The 19,644-nt window shown below is 44.0% G+C and overlaps 1 protein-coding gene across 9 annotated transcripts in view; it reads right to left on the bottom strand.

Annotated features, from left to right (window-relative positions):
* The window catches only part of LOC103187627 (serine/threonine-protein kinase MRCK alpha), a 237,968-nt gene that overhangs the window by 43,771 nt on the left and 174,553 nt on the right, over positions 1 to 19,644 (bottom strand). For all 9 annotated transcript variants that reach the window (XM_042332763.1, XM_042332762.1, XM_042332765.1 and 6 more), the window contains 4 exons: positions 16,957 to 17,067; positions 16,072 to 16,319; positions 13,419 to 13,524; positions 11,396 to 11,520 (listed from right to left, as the gene is read on the bottom strand). In XM_042332763.1, coding sequence (XP_042188697.1) covers positions 11,396 to 11,520; positions 13,419 to 13,524; positions 16,072 to 16,319; positions 16,957 to 17,067 — 590 coding nt within the window. The remainder of the gene's footprint in view (positions 1 to 11,395; positions 11,521 to 13,418; positions 13,525 to 16,071; positions 16,320 to 16,956; positions 17,068 to 19,644) is intronic.

The raw sequence follows: 19,644 nt of genomic DNA, 5'->3' as shown, positions 1-19,644 counted from the left end.
CTATCACCGACAAAGCCGTCTCCGACCACCACTTCATCTCCTTCACCACCTCTACCCCCCTCCCCACCTCCACCAGACCCACCACCATCTTCTACCACCCCTGGAAGAAGTTATAATAATAATCCTTGCATTTGATATAGCGCTTTTCACGTCGGGAGGACGTCCCAAAGCGCTTCACAGAACACATTGTAAAGTGAATTGACTGTATATTTGTGGGCGAACGCGGCAGCCAATTGCGCACAGCAATGTCCCACAAACAGTCGTAGATTGAATATGACCAATTTATTATTGTTTTTGGAGGAATTATTATTAGGCGTGTGGAGTAAGGAAACTTGCCCAAGGTTTCGCCCTGCCTGGAATTGAACTCATCCCTAACCGTTGCCTTGGAGTCCTCTGAACTCCTCTCCCTCTGGCCTTCAACCCTCACTGACCCCTCTTCTCCTCTCACTCTCCTCCACAACACCCTCTCCTCCACACTTGACACTGTTGCCCCCATCACCTGCCGTACTGTCTCCTACTCTCGCTCCTCCCCCTGGTTCACCACCCAACTCCGCTCACTGAAGAGCCAGGTGCGGGCCGCTGAACGCACCTGCGTCAAATCTGGCCTAACGGTCCACCGACAAATCTGGCTGGACCTCCTCAAAATCTACCGCTCCACTCTAGCCTCGGCCAAGTCGTCCTTCTACTCCAGGATAATCCTGGAGGCGAAGAACAACCCCAGGCTACTGTTTTCTACCACATCCCGACTCCTCCGTCCCCCCGCCACCCCGCGCAGGTCATCTCCTCCAACCTTCACTGCGAGGAGATGCTGGATTTCCTTCAATCCAAAATCAAGGGAATCCGCTCCGCGGTCACTTCCCCTCCAACATCCACCCACCCCTTCCCTCCCACACTCCGACTCCTACCCATCCTCCCCTACACACTTTCGTACCCGTTTCCCCACCCTCTGTCACCAAACTCATCCTATCCCTGAAACCCACCACCTGCTCCCTTGACCCCATCCCCACTCCACTCCTTATCTCCCAGCTCCACCTCCTTGCCCCACATATCACAGACATCGTCAACCTGTCCCTCTCCTCTGGCTCTGTTCCCATTCCCTTAAAAACTGCCACCATCACTCCCACCTTGAAAAAACCCTCCCTTGATGCGTCGCAGCTATCAAGCTACCGGCCCATCTCCAACCTCCCCTTCCTGTCCAAGGTCCTTGAACGAGTTGTCGCCTCCCAGCTGCGCTCTTTCCTCTCCACCCATTCATTATTCGAACCCCTTCAGTCGGGTTTCCGTGCTGCCCATAGCACAGAAACTGCCCTGGTCAAGGTCACCAATGACATCCTGACCATCTGTGACCAGGGCTCCCTCTGCCTCCTCGACCTATCGGCAGCATTCGATACGGTCGACCACGCTATCCTCCTCCACCGCTTGTCCTCCCACCTCAACCTTCAAGGCCCTGTCCTTGAGTGGTTTAGGTCGTACCTCTCCCACCGTCTTCACTTTGTTTCCACAAACGGCTTTTCCTCCACCCCCGCACTGTCTCGTGCGGTGTCCCTCAGGGCTCTGTCCTCGGTCCCCTCCTCTTCACCCTCTATATGCTCCCCCTCGGTGACATCATCCGCAGACATGGGGTTAACTTCCACATGTATGCGGATGACACCCAACTCTACCTTTCCTCCTCTACCCTCAACTCCACGACCACCGATGTCCTGACAGCTGCCTGTCCGACATCGAGTCCTGGACGAGAGACAACTTTCTTCAGCTCAACGTGCGAAAAACTGAGGCCCTCCTGATTGGCTCACGTCAGCGCCTCCGCACCTCAGGCGCTGACACCATCAGCATCCAAGGCTGCACTCTCCACCTCTCAAAGCCAGTCAGGAACCTCGGGTTCTGTTCGACCCTGAGCTGTCCTTTCTCCCTCATATCTGCGCCACAACTGGCACCGCCTTCCCTCACCTCCGGAATATCGCCAGACTACGGCACTACCTCACCCCTCACGCTGCTGAAACTCTGGTCCACGCCTTTGTCACCTCAAGGCTGGACTATGGGAACTCTCTCCTCGCCGGCCTTCCCGCCACCTCCCTCCACAAGCTGCAGGTCATTCAGAACTCTGCAGCTCGTGTACTGTCCCGCACCAGGCACCGCGACCACATCACTCCCACCCTCGCTCGCCTCCACTGGCTCCCCATCCCCCAGAGGATCGAATTCAAGATCCTCATCCTCACCTACAAGGCCATTCACGGCCTCGCTCCCTCCTACCTCTCTGACCTACTATCCCCCTACCTACCTGCCCGTACCCTCCGTTCCTCTGGCTCCGGTCTGCTCCACATCCCCCGCCCCAACCGCCCTACCATCGGTGGCCGGGCCTTCAGCCTCTCAGCCCCGAGTCTCTGGAACTCTATCCCCCAGTGCCTTCGCCGCCTCCTCCCTTTCCTCCTTCAAGGCCTTTCTCTTTGACCGTGCCTTCAGCTCCCCTCTCGACTCTCTCCCCCCTCCTCGCCCCCTCCCTTCCCTCCCCTCACCCTGACCATTTCCCCCCAATGCTCGGGTCCTGACCCAACTGTACAGCGCCTTGGGACGTCCTCCCAACGTGAAAGGCGCTTTATAAATGGAATCTTGTTGTTGTTTTTGTTCAAATCTTGAGAAAATGACTGTAAAATACACATCTCAACTCCCTTCTCTTTTGTTTAACCCCCACCTCCCCCAGGCTGTTAGCCCCTAGTCTATGAATCCTAAAATTCACAAAACAAATCTAAGACTTTCAAAAAAAGTTATTTCAATATATTACAATTTTTTTGAAACAATAAGTTTTCAAGGATCGAGTTTATTCAGACAACTCTGGAACTCTCTCCCTCAATCCCTCCCCCTTGCCCCCTCTCTCCCCACTTTCAAATCCCACCTAAAGACTTTCCTTTTTGATCGTGCTTATAGTTACCTCCCCCTCCCTCTCCCCCTAGCTCGGTGTCAGACTCCACTACTGACAAGTGCTCTGGGATGCTACCCCACGTGATGGGTGCTATATAAATGCAAGTTGTTGTTGGTCCATTGTAAACAGTCAGCAATGCTCAAGAGATGCAGTGTGAGCAAGCTGAAAGAGCTGGAATCTACCACCAGATGGCACTACATCACTGCGTTTAATTGGAAAGCAACAGTGTTCCAGTAAATTGTATTGTATGAATTACTGAAGCAGCTTTTGGAACTCATCCATTACATGGCAGCCATCACTTTCAAGCATATATTCACATACATATCAGGTGACACAGGACAGCCCTTTTCCACAGCAGTTTAATCACATTGCTGTTAAATCACTTGTGCTGACTTCACAACAGTCAGCTTTAATCTCACGCTTTCAAAACAATATCACGCAATTCTGATGCCATAAGTTTCATTTGAAGTAGCACACAGTCTGAAATCACATACATCATTATCATTACAGGAATTATTTAATCACCTGCACAAAGAAATAACAGTCTCAAGAAAAAAAAACATTGTGTATAGAAATCATGCAACAGTGTGAACTTCAGACTCTCACCAATCAACCCTATGTGGATGATTCACTGGATCATCAGTACACAGTACACAGATAATAGTAATCCTTGCATTTGATATAGCGCCTTATCACGTTTTAGAGACGTCTTAAAGCATTTCCCAGAATATACTAAGAAGTAAATTGACTATATTTTATGGACGAAACCTGGCAGCCGATTGCGCACAGCGGTGTCCCAGAAACAGATGTGGATTGAAGTGACCAATTTATTATTATTTTTTGAAGGAATTATTACCCCCGAAAAAGCGATCCGCCAACTGATTAACAACCGGGTTCCTACTTACTGCTAGGTGAACAGATGCGTGTGGAGTAAGAAAACTTATCCAATATTTCACCCTGCCAGGAATTGAACCCAGGTCTATCGCTTGTGAGACAAGTGGTCTAACCACTGAGCTCTCACATCTGCTTTACCCTGGAACCCAGGTTCTACAGTGGAGTGTCAGCCCCTAGACTACGAATCCTAAAACTTGTGTACTCATGTTATACACTGCCATACAAACAGACTCTGCTCTAACTGGTAGCTGTTCGAAGTTGCAGGAATCATTCCGTGGGCGAGATTTTTCTTTGAAAAAGCTATTCATGTGTTAAAACCTATCCAAACAAATTTGAGAAATGCCAATATTCACACAAATGAGAAGTCAGCACTCAGTGCTGTAAGTAAGGGAAAGGTGAGGGTTTCACTTAAATAATTGGAATTCATTTCCAAATCTCTGAGATTGAGGGTGGTTCCCAAAGGAAACACAAGGTCAAAGGAGCATAGATTAGGAGTGAATTATAAACTCAAACATGATAAATATCACCAAAAAACCCTCCAGCCCATCTCACGGATGTAGAAGACTGGTGTAACATCTGCTTTCACTTGACTACATCCAGTAATCCTGCATTTGGGTAATCCCCGTGTGCAGAGCTGGGCACTCGAGTCTAGGGGATGCCCGTAAGTTCACACTGCAAATAATGGGACTAATGTTCAGCCCAGGCAACTTTATACCACCAGCCTCTGCCAGTGTGAGCAACTTTATACCACCAGCCTCTGTCAGTTTGAGCAATGTTTTACCACCAGCCTCTACCAGTGTGTGTGTTACTACCAAATTCTGCCAGTGTGAAAATCATTATACCATCAGCCTCTGCCAGTGTGAGCAATGTTAAATTACCAGTCTCTGGTAACCCAAGCAATGTTATACCATTATAAAATGCCATACAAATGTGAAATGAGGGTTCTCCGTGTTAAAAAGAAAAATAGAAATAGTTTGAAGCAAGTGCAGACAATTAAACTGATCTCTGAGCTCAGAGGCACAGAGTATCAGTGAGAGGGTTTGGCAAGGAGTGACTGAGCCCAGGGGCACAGAGTATCAGTGAGGAGGGCTTCGCAGCAGTGATTAGCCCAGGATCGATCTGGTGGGAGGTTTGATACTCTAGGGCTGGGTGTTAACACATTATCTCACAGTTGAAATGATAAGGTGGTTAAAGCGCTCTGGGTGATGAATATTTACTGCAGCTGTCAGGCTCAGTAACTGTTTGCTTACCTACTGGCCCATTCAGGTGATGCAAAGAGGAAAAAAACAAGTACCAAAATGAGACTACAATAAACTAATCCCAAATAGATGAAAGTGAATCCCAATCCTTTCTAACTTTGATTTTTAAGTCAGTGACAGGTGCAAGGATCTTCCTTCAATAATTACTGTCTGAAGGCTACCAGTTTAAGTGATGAAGTGGGTTCGTGAGTTTCTCTTCTGAAACCCTTTTATTAAGTTTAAGTTTGATAAATGACAGGCTTTCAAAAACTCAAAAGATTTTTCCATTAACATCTACAGTCATATTAGATATGCAATGTTCTACCGCTTAAACAAAATAAATTGCCTTACAATCTTCCAGAGCCCGCACCTGGCTCTGTTGTACAGTGTAAGAGATGAACAGCAAGCATTCTGTCTATCTGAAAAGCTTCTTAAGCCAAATAGGGTAACTGTACACTGAAACTTGGAATGGTCTGATCCATAAATAATTTCTTGTGTTGTTTTAACATAAAGCGATTAACCATTTAAGGGCAGCACTTCGTACCCCAGATGTAAATATCGAACGCTTTACATATTTTTAATTTAAATTGCCCAACGTTGCCAATGATTTGAAAAACTTCAAGAGATTCCCTAATGTCTCAGTTGGTAAATATACTGAGCCAATGAAACTCAAAATTCCTGGGCCTGACCCCTAGTCAGGGCAAGAAATATCTCAAAGTACTTTACAGTTACATCGAATGATCCAGTACATAAACAAAGCCAAATGGTCCGTACCTTGTTTATACACCACTCCTCTTAATTCCCTGTCCTATATTACTATTCCCTGCTTACTCATGTAGCCATCAAGTTTCCTCTTAAATATGTTGATGCTTTTTGGTTCGATCAAAGCTTCTGGAGTGAGTTCCACATCCTTACCGCCCTCTACAAAAATAAATTCCTCTTAAATTCCCTGTTAGACCTATCACAAGCTACCTCATATTTATGCCCTCGAGTAACAGAGTTCCTGCATTCGCTGTGGGACTCGCTCTGTTTCCTGGTTTATGTGGGGGTGGGGGGTAGAGAGAGCTTAAAGTCTGTGGTTGTATTTCTGCCCTGGGGTCCACATCCTGTATTAAAATCAGCGCTGTTCAGGATCTGCAGGTACGGTCAAATTTGCAAAAATCTTATCTTTATAAATGTATATTAACGCCTAAGTCGTTCATTCACCGGAATCCATTCAGTTTGCTGTCGAAACTACTTTGATTTCTTTGCCCTTCTCCTATCTCGTAACATTGATCCCCTATACTCCATTACTTCTGCACTTACCAGCTGCATTGAATCTTCCTTTCTTCAAATGATGTCCTGACCCATCAACGTATGCACGCATACTGATTGAATCGCAGCAAACTTAGTCACATTCACACTTACCGGCTGCAGTGAAAAACTACCTCATGCACCCTTACTGGCTGCATTGAAAGCACAGTGTAAATTATTGATTGAAACGGCTTTTATATGACTTATACAGGATTTTAAATAGTGCCTTATCACGTCTTGGTAAAGGATTATTACCTCTCAAAGTGCTTGACAGAATGCACTAAGTGAATGGGAGCATGTTCATTTTTCTCAAAGTAGATCATTCATTTGCTGCTGGCTCAGTTTGGATCTTGGAACAGACTAGATTTCAGATGACTTTAATGGAGCTGCAGTAAGTGTTGACCAGAACCTCAGCTAAGTCACTGGCATTTCCAAGCCTGTACTTCTGGAGTGACAACACTTGGTCTTCCACACTCATCCACACACACACAGGTAGCAACAAATCTTTTTCTCCATCTATCCAAAGAGTTTGCTGGATCACCAACTGGAGAGAACTTGTTGTCTACATTTAGTTTCATTATAGCATTATGCAAAGGTTAGTTAAAGGTAGGATGGGGCCAATAAAAGACAATGACGGCAATCTTGTTGTGGAGGCAGAGGGCATGGTGATGTACTGAACGAGTACTTTGCATCTGACTTCACAACGGAAATGGATGCCCCAAATGCCGCAGTATTGGATGAGAAGGTAGAGGACAAGAGAGGAAGTTCTTAAAAGATTGACTGGGCTCAAAATTGATAAGCCACCAAGACCAGATGGGTTTCACCCAAGGTTGCTGTGGGAGACACTGGTTCGAATAGCAGAGGCTTTGGCCATTATATTTCAATCGTCATTGGACACAGGAGTGGTACCAAGAGACTGGAGAGTAGCTAATGTTACCCCACTCTACAAAAAGGGGCAGAAAGACAAACCCGGAAATTACAGGCCAGTCAGCCTAACTTCGGTAATAGGAAAACTACTGGAGACCGTAATCCGGGACAGAATAAATCTCTACTTAGAGGAACATGAGGTAATTAGAGACAGCCAACATGGATTTGTTAAAGGCAAATCTTGCCTAACAAATCTAATAGAATTTTTTGAAGAGGTGACTGCGAGGGTTGATGAGGGAAATGCGGTGGACATTATTTACATGGATTTTAAAAAGGCTTTTGACACAGTACCGCATAAGAGGTTAATAAAAAAACTGGAGGCCCACGGTATTAAGGGGACAGTGGCAGTTTGGATTAAGAACTGGCTGAGTGACAGAAAGCAGAGGGTGGTGGTTAATGGGTGTTTCTTGCAATGGAAGGAGGTGTGCAGCGGTGTCCCCCAGGGATCGGTATTGGGACCACTGCTCTTTCTAATATATATTAATGATCTGGACTTGGGCATAGAGAGCACTATTTCCAAGTTTGCAGATGATACCAAGTTAGGTAGGGTAGTAAATAGTGAAGAAGATTGTGACGGACTGCAGGCAGACATACACAGAATGGTGGAATGGGCTGACATGTGGCAGATGGATTTCAATGTAGTTAAGTGTGAGGTGATACACTTAGGTAGGAAAAATGATAGGAGGCAATATAGACTTGGTAGCTCAATCTTAAGGGGGTGAACGTACAGAGAGATCTGGGTGTTCAAGTAAGCGAATCATTAAAGGTAGCGGGGCAGGTAGATAGGGCAGTAAAAAAGGCATTTGGTGTACTGAGCTTTATTAGTAGGGGCATAGAGTATAAGAGTAGGGAGGTTATGGTTAATCTATACAAAACACTGGTTAGGCCTCAGCTGGAGTACTGCGTCCAGTTCTGGGCACCTTACCTCAGGAAGGACATTAAGGCACTGGAAAGGGTGCAGAGGAGATTCACGAGAATGATACCAGGAATGGGGAACCTTAGCTATGAGGACAGGCTGGAGAAGTTAGGACTTTTCCCATTAGAGCAGAGAAGGTTACGCGGGGACCTGATAGAGGTCTTCAAGATCATGAAAGGTTTCGACAGGCTAGATAGGGAAAAGCTGTTTCCGCTGGTAGGTGTGTCTGTGACTCGTGGTCACAGTCTTAAGATATCTACCAAAAGAAGCAGAGGGGAGGTTAGAAGAATTTTTTTCACTCAGCGAGTTGTTAGAATTTGGAATGATCTGCCCGAAAGGGCAGTGAAGTCCGATTTGATAACAGCTTTTAAGAGAGAACTGGTATCTGGAGAAGACAGGTTTGCAGGGTTATGGGGAGAAAGCTGGTGAGTGGGGTTAATAAGTTGCTCTGTCAAAGAGCCGGCACAGACTCGATGGGCCGAATGGCCTCCTTCTGTGCCGTAACATTCTATGATTCTATGATAGCATCAAGCTGTTTCCTCAATAATCAAATATGTATCAAAATGATTTCTTTGCCCTACTCCTATCTCGCTTCACAGCATATTCTTTGCTTTGAGATGCTCTCGAAGACATGAAAAAATACTATATCCAATGCAAGGATTGCTATATTATAATAATCCTTGTATTTGATGTAGCATCTTGTCAAGTCTTGAAGATGTCTCAAAGCGCTTCACGTGATTTTCTGTGCAGTGTAGTAAATGTGTATTCTGTAGATGAATGCGGCAACCAATTTGTATACAGCATTGTCCCACAAACAGCAGTCCAGCAGAAAAGAAGTAGTCGTTTAATATCTTTGTTATTGCCAAGTTAGTCTCTTTCAGTCCTTTGGGATCCTAATGTCTTCGCCAACTACCCATTCACTGAAATAATATTTAAAACAATTTATGTTTTGTATTTGCTACTATGACTTTCCAATTCTCTCTCGACAACCTAATCTCTTTGAAAACCTCTTTCTGGACAGTGTTTGAAGCATTCCGAGATGTTTCCTATGTGAAGGACGCTATATAACTGCAAGTTGTTATAATTTATTATTATGTTATCAGCCGCATTTCTCCGACAAAACAGTCAAAAACGCTTTACAGAATGTGCTGTGAAGCGCTTTGAGAGGTCTCAATGATGTGATAAGGTATTATATAAAATGCAAGGATTATTATTTTTATTGCTTAGCTCAGCCTTCATACCTCTGAAGTTTGAAGTTTACCCATCTAAAGTTTAGTTATGCTGTTTTCCAAGTCAAATTGAATATTATTGAGCTATGGTTCCTGTCACCTTATCAACTACTTCTACCTCATGAATTGTGTCATTGACTAGAATGAAGTCAAGGAGAGAACTGCCCTTTCTGACACAGCAATAATAATAATAATCCTTACATTTGATATAGTGCCTTATCATCTCTTTGAGACGTCTCAAAGCGCTTCACAGAATATACTGTAAAGTGAATCGACTGTATATTTTGTGGGTGAAACGTGGCAGTCAATTGCGCACAGCAGTGTCCCACAAACAGTCGTGGATTGAAGTGACCAAATTAATATTTTTTTGGAAAGCGATCCACCAATCAACTAACATCCAGGTTTCTACTTACTGCTAGGTAAACAAAGGCGCATGGAGTAAGGAAACTTGCCTATGGTTTTGCCCCGTAAATCTGGAAGCAGTAATACACTACATTAACAGGCTCAGAGACCTTCCCCACTTGGGCACATTCAGCCGACGGAAGTTCTCCCAGTACTAGCTTCTTCTTCTAACACACACTCCTAATATAATCTAATGTGCTGAGATGAGTCACTCTCCCTACTTTGGCCCTTGAGTTAAATGTAATCCACGTTGCCTTTTAACGTTTTGTTTATTTGAAAAAGTTCCTTGCTAATCCGCAAACTCAAATTCATCTTACACACAACATTCTCCTTACCAGTCAGTCACTGACCTTAAATATTTTGTTCTTTCTTTCCACACTCCAAGGTAACACAGGGAGCAAACTCACACACAATACAGGGAGCAAACCAGATACCGTCACCTTGGCACTTTTGTTTAAAAAATGCTCATATACTTTCTTTAACTCAGGCCACGATATCACGTGTCCCCACACAGAAAGCAACAATGGGATTTACTCCCTCCACTCTCATCTGTTCTTATGTTTATATCTCTTACCTCTGCCCTTGGGAAGCCTTATTCATGCTATTATCTTCACAAAACGTTGTATCCATGTAAAATACAACAAGGAGTTGCTTCAACACAATTGGGTTTCAGACCCCAACCTTTTATCACATGAAAATTGAAATCCCATCATCATAGCGCTCCAAATCCCACCATCGGCAGTCGGGCCTTCAGCCTCTCTGGCTCCATCCTCTGGAACTCTATCCCACAGTCCCTTCACCTCGCTCCCTCCCTTGCCTCCTTCAAGGCACATCTCAAGACCCTCCTCTTCGACCGTGCCTTCGGTCAGCCTCCTACACCCACCCTGCCCTCCACCCCTCCTGATCCCAATCCCCAGCTCGGGTCCGAATCCCTGACTGTCCAGCGCCTTGGACATCCAGCCAACGTGAAAGGCGCTATATACATGTAATTTGTTGTTGTTGTCACTGCTCTCCAGAGACCAAAGGAGCTGTACGCCCCAACAGCAGCATTCTATATATATGCCCAACGCTGTTACTGATCATGCAATTGCTGATATCATAACCTGAAAACATTTACCTGAAGCTGCTCGAGTGTGCTTCACATTAAGATGAGCTGGCATTTAATGGACCCGAACATGCGACCTTCAGGAAGGTAAAAAGTGAACTCAATTGACCTTGGTCTTTTTTTCATCTAGCATTTCTTATTTTCTTATGAACAGGGTCATCCTATCAATGGCTGCTCCGACACCTCCTGTGTACAATCTTCTCCCTGAGATATGCCCAGATGTTTTTCCATTGTTTGTTTCTCTTCTTACGATGGGTCTCATCATTTATTTCTTTTACCTCATCCTGGGTCTCAATACTTACCCCCAGCTTGATCCCCACAGATATGTACTGTGTACCTTAAAGGGCAGAATGCATCAATGTAGTAACAATAGCTCTCAAATAGCTGGTTTTGTGACTCCTGCAATGACCTTCCTTCCTTTCCATCAAATTAATCTGCATTTGCCCATAGGAGGAAAGGTAAAAAGACACAAACCATTGGATGATCTCAGTGATCTGGGCCTCCCAGTGGGCAACAGACTCTTTCTTATCTGCCAGGTCACGCAGGTCCTCTTCCATCTGTTTGTTGCTTGTACTCAGTTTCTCCACTGAGACTGTGAGCTGCAATCGACATAACAACAGAACCAAGAATCATTGGGCCATTTAGAGACATTTAACCATTGCTCAAGCCCAGGATTTGGCTTCAATCTACAACAATAAACCCCATTATTATACCAGAGTTTGATTTATACAAGATCACACAGACTGTACAGCATTACCAGTGATATAATAGTCAGAGATTATACTCCACTCCTCTCATAATCCCCTCTCCCTTACTTGCTTCCTTTCTCTCTCATGTATGGATTGATTCCTCTGAAATGCATTGATGCTTTCTGCTTCAAACATCAACTGCATGTTTTCACCACAACAAGAACAAAATTACATTTGTATAGCACTCCCTGGGAAAGAAGTTGCTCCTAAAGTCTATTTGAGATCTGCTTCTGGCTATCTTAGATTTATGCCCTCTTGTTATGGACTCACCAACACTGCACTGCCTATTTCGACCTTAGCCAACCCTTTCATAACAATAATAATCCTTGTATTTGATATAGCGCCTTATCACGTCTTCGAGACGTCTCAAAGCGCTTCACAGAATATACTGTAAAGTTAATTGACCGTATATTTTGTGGGCAAAACACGACAGCCAATTATGCACAGCAGTTTCCCACAAACTTTTGAGTGTTATGTTGAGTGATCAAGTTATTATTAGTTTTTTACATTATCTTTTGAAGGGGTTATTACCCCCGGAAAAGCGATCCGCCAATTGACTAATAACTGGGTAGCAACTTACTGCCAGGTAAACAGAGGCGTGTGGAGTAAGGAAACTTGCCCAACGTTTCGCCCTGCCAAGGAACCAAATCCAGGTCCTCTCACTTGCAAGGCAAGCGCTCTAATCACTAAGCTACAGGACTCTTCATCATTTTAAACATCTTTATGGAGTCCTGTAGCTCAGTGGTTAGAGCACTCGCTTTGCAAGCAAGAGACCTGAGTTCAATTCCAGGCAGAGGGCGAAACCTTGGGCAAGTTTCCTTACTCCACACAGAGCCTAATAATAATCCCTCCAAAAACCAAAAACAATAATAAAATTGGTCATTTTTCAATCTACGACTGTTTGTGGGACATTGCTGTGCGCAATTGGCTGCCGCGTTCGCCCACAAATATACAGTCAATTCACTTTACAGTGTGTTCTGTGAAGCGCTTTGGGACGTCCTCCCGACGTGAAAAGCGCTATATCAAATGCAAGGATTATTATTATTATTTATCAGGTTTTTTGGGACTTTCAAAAGTCCAAACTACACATAAAAAAATACTCTACTCTCTAGAGTCTTTGATAGTTGCATCCTCTCATCCCTGGTAACTGGTAAATAGTCACTGATTTCCTGGATTAGCTGTCTCCTTATTGGGTATTACATGAATCAAGAAGGCAGTGAGACATAACACATGACACCAGTGACACCAGTTGAGGATAAGTTCAATGGAAATATTGCAAATTTCGCAATACACCAAATAAGACATTTACAATACAAAATAATTTGTTTAGGACATTAGAAACATACAGATAATTGCCACCAATCCCAGCTCACACACAGTTAGCTAAATGTAGCATACTTGACATTTTGTTTCCCAAATCACCAAAATTCACTATTCATTTTGGATATGAAAAAGTACCATTATTAACAGATTCAAAACCCTTGTATTCTAGTTGATCGCTAAGATCAAAAAGCCCTGCACACTGTTAGAAGGATTCATGTTGACCCTCGCACTCTCCCCCCACCACCACTCCCATATCCAGATCAGGAGGCTTCCTGTTTTGGCTTTGGTTGCAGTTGACAATGAAGAACTTGTATTTATATAGTGCCCCTCATGCAGGATAGCATCCCAGAGCGCTTAAATTCCAAAAATTCCATGCCAACAGCTCAGAGGGCAAATCCTATTGTATCTCAGACTGCCAGTCTCACCTTATCAAGCTCATTTGATAATTTCTTGTTATCTTCAGTCAACATGATCCTCTCGCGCTCGTACTTCTGCTTGAATTCAGATTCAAATTCTTCCCTCTCGTTCAAACTGTTTTTATTAAAGAAAAAGAAAATGAACAATTACAAAGCAAGCAGAAAAAACTGAACCACATTGAAACATCTCAAAAGCACTTCACAAATAACTACTGACGTTTAGTGACAGTTTTTTTGTACACGGCAACATTTTGCATCCTCAGAGTCTTCCAAATAGCAGTGTAGTGAACAGCCAAATAATAATAAACCTTGCATTTGACATCCTTATCACATCGTCGAGACGCCTCAAAGCACTTCACAGAATATACTCTAAAGTGAATTGATTGCATAGTTTATGGGCAAAACACGGCAGCCAATTGTGCACAGTAGTGCCCCACAAACAGTCACGGATTGAGAGACAAAACTATTATTTTTTTCTGAAGGGATTATTACCCCCGGAAAAACGATCCACCAATTGACTAACAACCTGGTTTCTACTTACTGCTAGGTGAACAGAGTTGTGTGGAGTAAGGAAACTTGCCCAATGTTTCGCCCTGCCTGGGAGTCAAACCCAGGTCCTCTCGCTTGCGGCAAATGCTGTAACCACTACTCTACAGGACTCCCCGATAACAATAATAATAATCCTTGCATTTGATATAGCGCTTTTCACGTCGGGAGGACGTCCCAAAGCGCTTCACAGATCACATTGTAAAGTGAATTGAGTGTATATTTGTGGGCGAACGCAGCAGCCAATTACGCACAGCAATGTCCCACAAACAGTCATAGATTGAAAATGACCAATTTATTATTGTTTTTGGTTTTGGAGGGATTATTATTAGGCTCTGTGTGGAGTAAGGAAACTTGCCCAAGGTTTCGCCCTCTGCCTGGAATTGAACTCAGGTCTCTCGCTTGCAAAGCGAGTGCTCTAACAACTGAGCTACAGGACTCCAATCTGATGGACTGTTGGCCAGAGCAATAGGCTAAACTCTCTTCCCTTTTCAAATAGTGACATGAGACCTTTAATATCCGCCTGAACTGGCATGTGAAATATTGGTTTAACAACTCATCCAAAAGACATTCATTCCTCCAACACTGCAGTGCTCCACCAGCAGGGGCACAAGTGGAGAATAGGGCTGGAGGAGACTGAACAAGTGGAAGCCCATGATGGGAATTTCAAGGTCAAGTCAAGGATTTGAAAGTTGATCCATTGGGGTACTGGGAGAAGTAGAGGTTAAAGGTAATGGTGAGTGACCTGGAGGATACAGGCTGTGGATGTTTGTTTAGACACAAACTCAATCCTACTGATGAAAGAACTTGACAAATGAATGTTGAGTGAAACTGAGGGTTCTCCCTACATTTGTTGGTGTCAATGTCCGTTGGGCATTTCAAATAAACGATATAGTTAAGATTAAGATGTCAGGAATTATACATTTTCCAGATGCCGTAACGGGCTTGTTACATCAATACCCAAATCCAGGTTTAGAAAAGCACCCAATAATTCAGCAAATTGTTTCGAGTGCACGAATGAGTCTATATAGCAGAATCCCGAGGATGCCAATTAACCCATTAACAACAATAACTTGCATTTATATAGCACCCCTCACTCAGGGTAGGGTCCCAGAGCGCGTGACAGCGGCGGAGTACAACTCCGAGGCGGGGGAGGTGACCATAGACATGGTCGAAGAGGAGGGTTTTTTCAGGCGCGATTTGAAAATGGGGAAAGAAGGGGCAAGGCAGAAGGATAGAGGAAGAGTGTTCCAGAATTTTGGGGCGTAGTGGCTGAAAGCGCAGCCACCAATAGTGGAATGGAGGGCACGAGGGAGCCAGTCGAGTGGAGGCAGTGGGTTGTGGAGTAAGCAGGTCGGAGAGGTAGGGAGGTTCCAGGGCATGAAGGAAGTAATCAACCCATTATTAGTAGAATCAGTGTTTGTTCCTCTTCCATAAAACATCTCCCTCAACCTCATGGTGATTAGCCATTTTAGTGAGGTTCATTACACATTTACACCGTGTGTTTCATAGGAACCTTAAAAAAAATTGGTACCCCAGATCAGTCTGATATTCTCCATGACTTCCTTCATTTCTACCTCACATTAAAGAGATTCCATCTTTTCTTCAAAACTGAGAGAAGATTCTCAGTGTGATCCACTAGTCTCCAGACCTAACTTTGAACATCTGATTGTATTATCTTTGGTTGACTTCAACTTACAGATGGCAACAAAATACCTCCAAAAGCACAACAAGGTTGTGCTTAAGTGTATTGGAACCCAATTCATTTTTCCCTTAATTATCTCCTTTCAGGTATCCGATAAACACTCAATACAATGTAATATAAATTTACATTTATGTAGCTCCTTTCAAGTGGGAGGACGTCCCAACAGTACTGGCTGGGCAATCGAGCTGGGGATAGGAACCGAGCTGGGGGTGGGGAGGAAAAGATAATTGAAAGTCAAAGAGGTAGGTCTTGTAAGGGAGGAAGTCAGAGAGACTCCCTGATGAAGTTCTAGAGAATAGGGGGAGGCAGAAAGGCTGATAGCCCACCAACGCTGCTAGTGAGTGAGGTGCTTGCTGAGTGAGGAGAGCACTAGGGTCAGTAGGTTCCCTGATGTGAAAGGGCCTCGCTCACCTTTCCCTTCGTGTTTTCTCCAGCTTGTCTTTAAGCATCATGATTTCCTTCTTCAGAGCCAGTTGCTGGCCCTCTGAGTCACGCACTTCTTTCTTAAAGTTCTTGACCTCTGTAATATGAAGGGCCTCTCGTTTCGTCAGTTCTTCTTCGTAGAATACGCTTTTCTTCTCCAGGTCCTCCTTCAGCCTGGCTACCTCCTGCTGGTGCTCAGTGCTGCTCACCCCAGGAGAGCGACCAACTTGCTTTTTCTATAGAAAGATGGAAGTGGGCGGGGTGGGGGGGGGCGGGAAGGAGGAGAAAAAAGGGTGTAACATTCATTGCACAATCAACAACAACAACAAATTACATTTACACAGCGCATTTCACGTCGGGAGGATGTCCCAAGGCGTTGGACAGTCAGTGATTTAGAACTGAGCAGGGGGTTGGGATCAAGAGGGGTGGAGAGCAGGGAGGAGAGGGGTTGGAGGGTGGCCGAAGGCGTGGTCGAAGAGGAGGGTCTTCAGACGAACTTTGAAGGAGGCAAAGAAGGGAGCGAGGCGAAGGGACTGTGGGATGGAGTTCCAAAGGGTCAATGACATGGTTCAAAGTCAAAAATGAGCCATTGAGGAACTTGCATGGAGATCTTGGACCATTTAATTCACAAATTCTACTACTTTCAGAGGGACCCCACATCAAGATCTCTGGTGACTACAGTATTAACAATAATAAAAGCAATCACGTAATATATTGTCCTGGTCCTATTATACCATATTTTGCTTCCTTTTCGCCATGAAGGAACAACATCTGACCTCCACTCGATTTTTCTGCCTCACCCCATGCCCCCACCACCCTGATCAGGATCAGCAAGATGCTATGATTCCGCCCACTTCTTCAGCACCTGCTCACCTTGAGCCCCTCGAGTTCCTCCTCCAGCTGTTTGGAGTACTGCTCACTGCGCTCATGCAACTTCCGCTCCTTGGAGGCCTCTGCGGCTGCTTCCTCCATCAGCACGTCCAACTAGTGGAGTGAGAACACAGGCATTAATACACCATTGATCTCACAATGAAGCCCTTCTCATTAACCCAGTCCTTACAGCATAGAATAATAATAACAATCCTTGTATTCAATATAGCAGGTTATCATATTGAGCAAACTTCTCAAAGGACTTTGTGTCATTTACTTTCACTTACTGTAAAATGTAGTGACTGTGCAAACAAGCCAGCCATGTTGCACAGCCATGGAGTGAATGAGCAAATTTTATCTGGACTGTTGGCAGGAAAAACTCCGGTTCCCTTCTGACTAACGTCATGGCATGTTTAACATTCACCTGAACGGGTAGACAGGAACTCAGTTTAACGACTTATCTGAAGGTTGTACCTCTGACAATGCAGCACTCCCCCAGCACTACATAATCAGTCTGGATTACGAGCTCTCGGTCCCAACTTGGGACTTGAATGTACAGCCTTCTGACTCAAGAGATGAGTGTACTACCAACTGAACCAGGCTGACGATATGTTTCTTGACGGAAAGTTATTTGGTCCTTCCAGTTTGCACTGATATTTTTCTTACTTGAGCCATCTAATCCATCCCCTTCTGCTCTCTAGGTACGCTTTCATTTTTTTTCAACCAAACATCTAATTCCCTTTGAAAATCATTTATAGGCTCTGTCCAAAAACTGCTTGCGGAAGAGAATTCCACATTCCTCTGTATAAAGATTTTTTCTTATCTGCTTTTTAATTCCTTTTGGATTAATTTGAATGATGCGCTCCTCTTACTGATTTATGATAATAATCCTTGCATTTGGTATAGCGCCTTATAGCACAGGGCGAAACCTTGGGCAAGTTTCCTTACTCCACACGCCTAATAATAATCCCTCCAAAATAAAACAATAATAAATTGGTCATTTTCAATCCATGGTTGGTTGTGGGACACTGCTGTGCGCAATTGGCTGCCATGTTTCGCCCACAAATATACGGTCAATCCACTTTCAGTCTATTCTGTGAAGCGCTTTGAGACGTGGAGAAGACGTGAAAAGCGCTATATCAAATGCAAGGATTATTATATTATTATTATATCACGTCTTCATGACGTCTCCAAGCGCTTCACAGAATATACTAGTGGAAATAACCTATTACTCTTTACCCTATGAAAGCCTTGGTTAATTGAGCACTTAAATGTCTCAACTCAAGTGAAGAAAGTTGTGACTTCACAGTCTCTCAAGTAGTGAAAACTTTGAAAATATCTGAAGAGCCTCAATCTCCATTTCACTCTGGTCCAGGATTCGCTCACGTATACAACATCAATAAAAGCTTTCAGCTTCAGCCCGTTCTATGCATACCTTTCAAGAAAGAAAGCTAACTATTTATTATTTTAAAAATCTTTGAATCTTGTTTAAAAAAAATTGAAATGCTCAAATTAAATTTGAAAGGGTAAGAACTTTGCATTGTCAAAGGAGTTTTATAAATCCTGCTTGAAAGGTTTAATGGAGATGGCCAACCTGTGGCCCACAGGTCAGAGGTGGCCCCCGAACATTTGAACTAGTTTAGGTAACTCTGTTCAATTGGTAGTGTGTTATCATTACATTTTTCTGAATAATAATAATCCTTGCATTTGATATAGCATCTTATCACATCCAAGCTCTTCACAGAATATACTGTAAAGTCAATTGACTGTTCAAAACTTGGCAGCCAATTGCATACAGCAGTGTCCCACAAACAGTTGTGGATTGAGTGACCGAATTATTATTATTTTATTTATTTTTTGAAGGGATTATTACCCTCGGAAGAGCAATCTGCCAATCAACTAACAACTGGGTTCCTACTTACTGCTAGGTGAACAGAGGAGTATGGAGTAAGGAAACTTGCCCGATGTTTCGCCCTGCCGGGAATCAAACCCAGTTCCTCTCGCTTGTGAGGCGAATGGTCTAACCACTAAGCTACAGGACTCCATTCTTGAATGAATATTTCTTGATTTATGGAATCAATCAAGAAATATTCAATCAAAAAAACTTATGTGGTTGGCCGCTCAGTGCAGAACTGGGGGAGCAACTCACTTTTGGAGGTGCTGTCCTTCGGGTGAGACGTTGAACAACATTGGAAAACAATGTTTCAACAACATTGGAAAAGAGACAGGTGTTTCTCCAGGTGTTCTGGTCACCAAATTAATCGGCCATGGTTACTTGTTGGACTTTGCTGTGCACAAAATAGTTGTTGCATTTTTCTGCACCTCACTACACTGGACAACAATTAATTGTGAAATGCTTTCAGACCTTTCGGTATGAGAAAGCACAATAAAATTGTGACAAACCAACCCTAAAGCACTTTTGATACTTCAGTTTCAGACCCTGGCCAGTTTTGGGCCCACACAAAGCGTGTACGTCATCACACAATAATTAGCACCACAGCAAATGTAATTTCCAGAATGATGGCCTTATCTCACTTTTGTTTCATTTGGCACTGTACATCTGTCAGTGGGATGCTGAGGCTTGAAGCCCGCTGGCATTCACTGTGTTGCACCATTTGCAGCCAAGTTAGATAGAATTTTACAAGGTCGGAGGGAAAAATTGGTTTTGCATGTGAAGCAAAAGATGTAATT

Source organism: Callorhinchus milii, unplaced genomic scaffold, assembly GCF_018977255.1.
Source record: "Callorhinchus milii isolate IMCB2004 unplaced genomic scaffold, IMCB_Cmil_1.0 Scaffold3, whole genome shotgun sequence".
NCBI classification, from domain to species: Eukaryota; Metazoa; Chordata; class Chondrichthyes; order Chimaeriformes; family Callorhinchidae; genus Callorhinchus; species Callorhinchus milii.
This window is presented reverse-complemented; position numbering and strand designations above follow the sequence as displayed.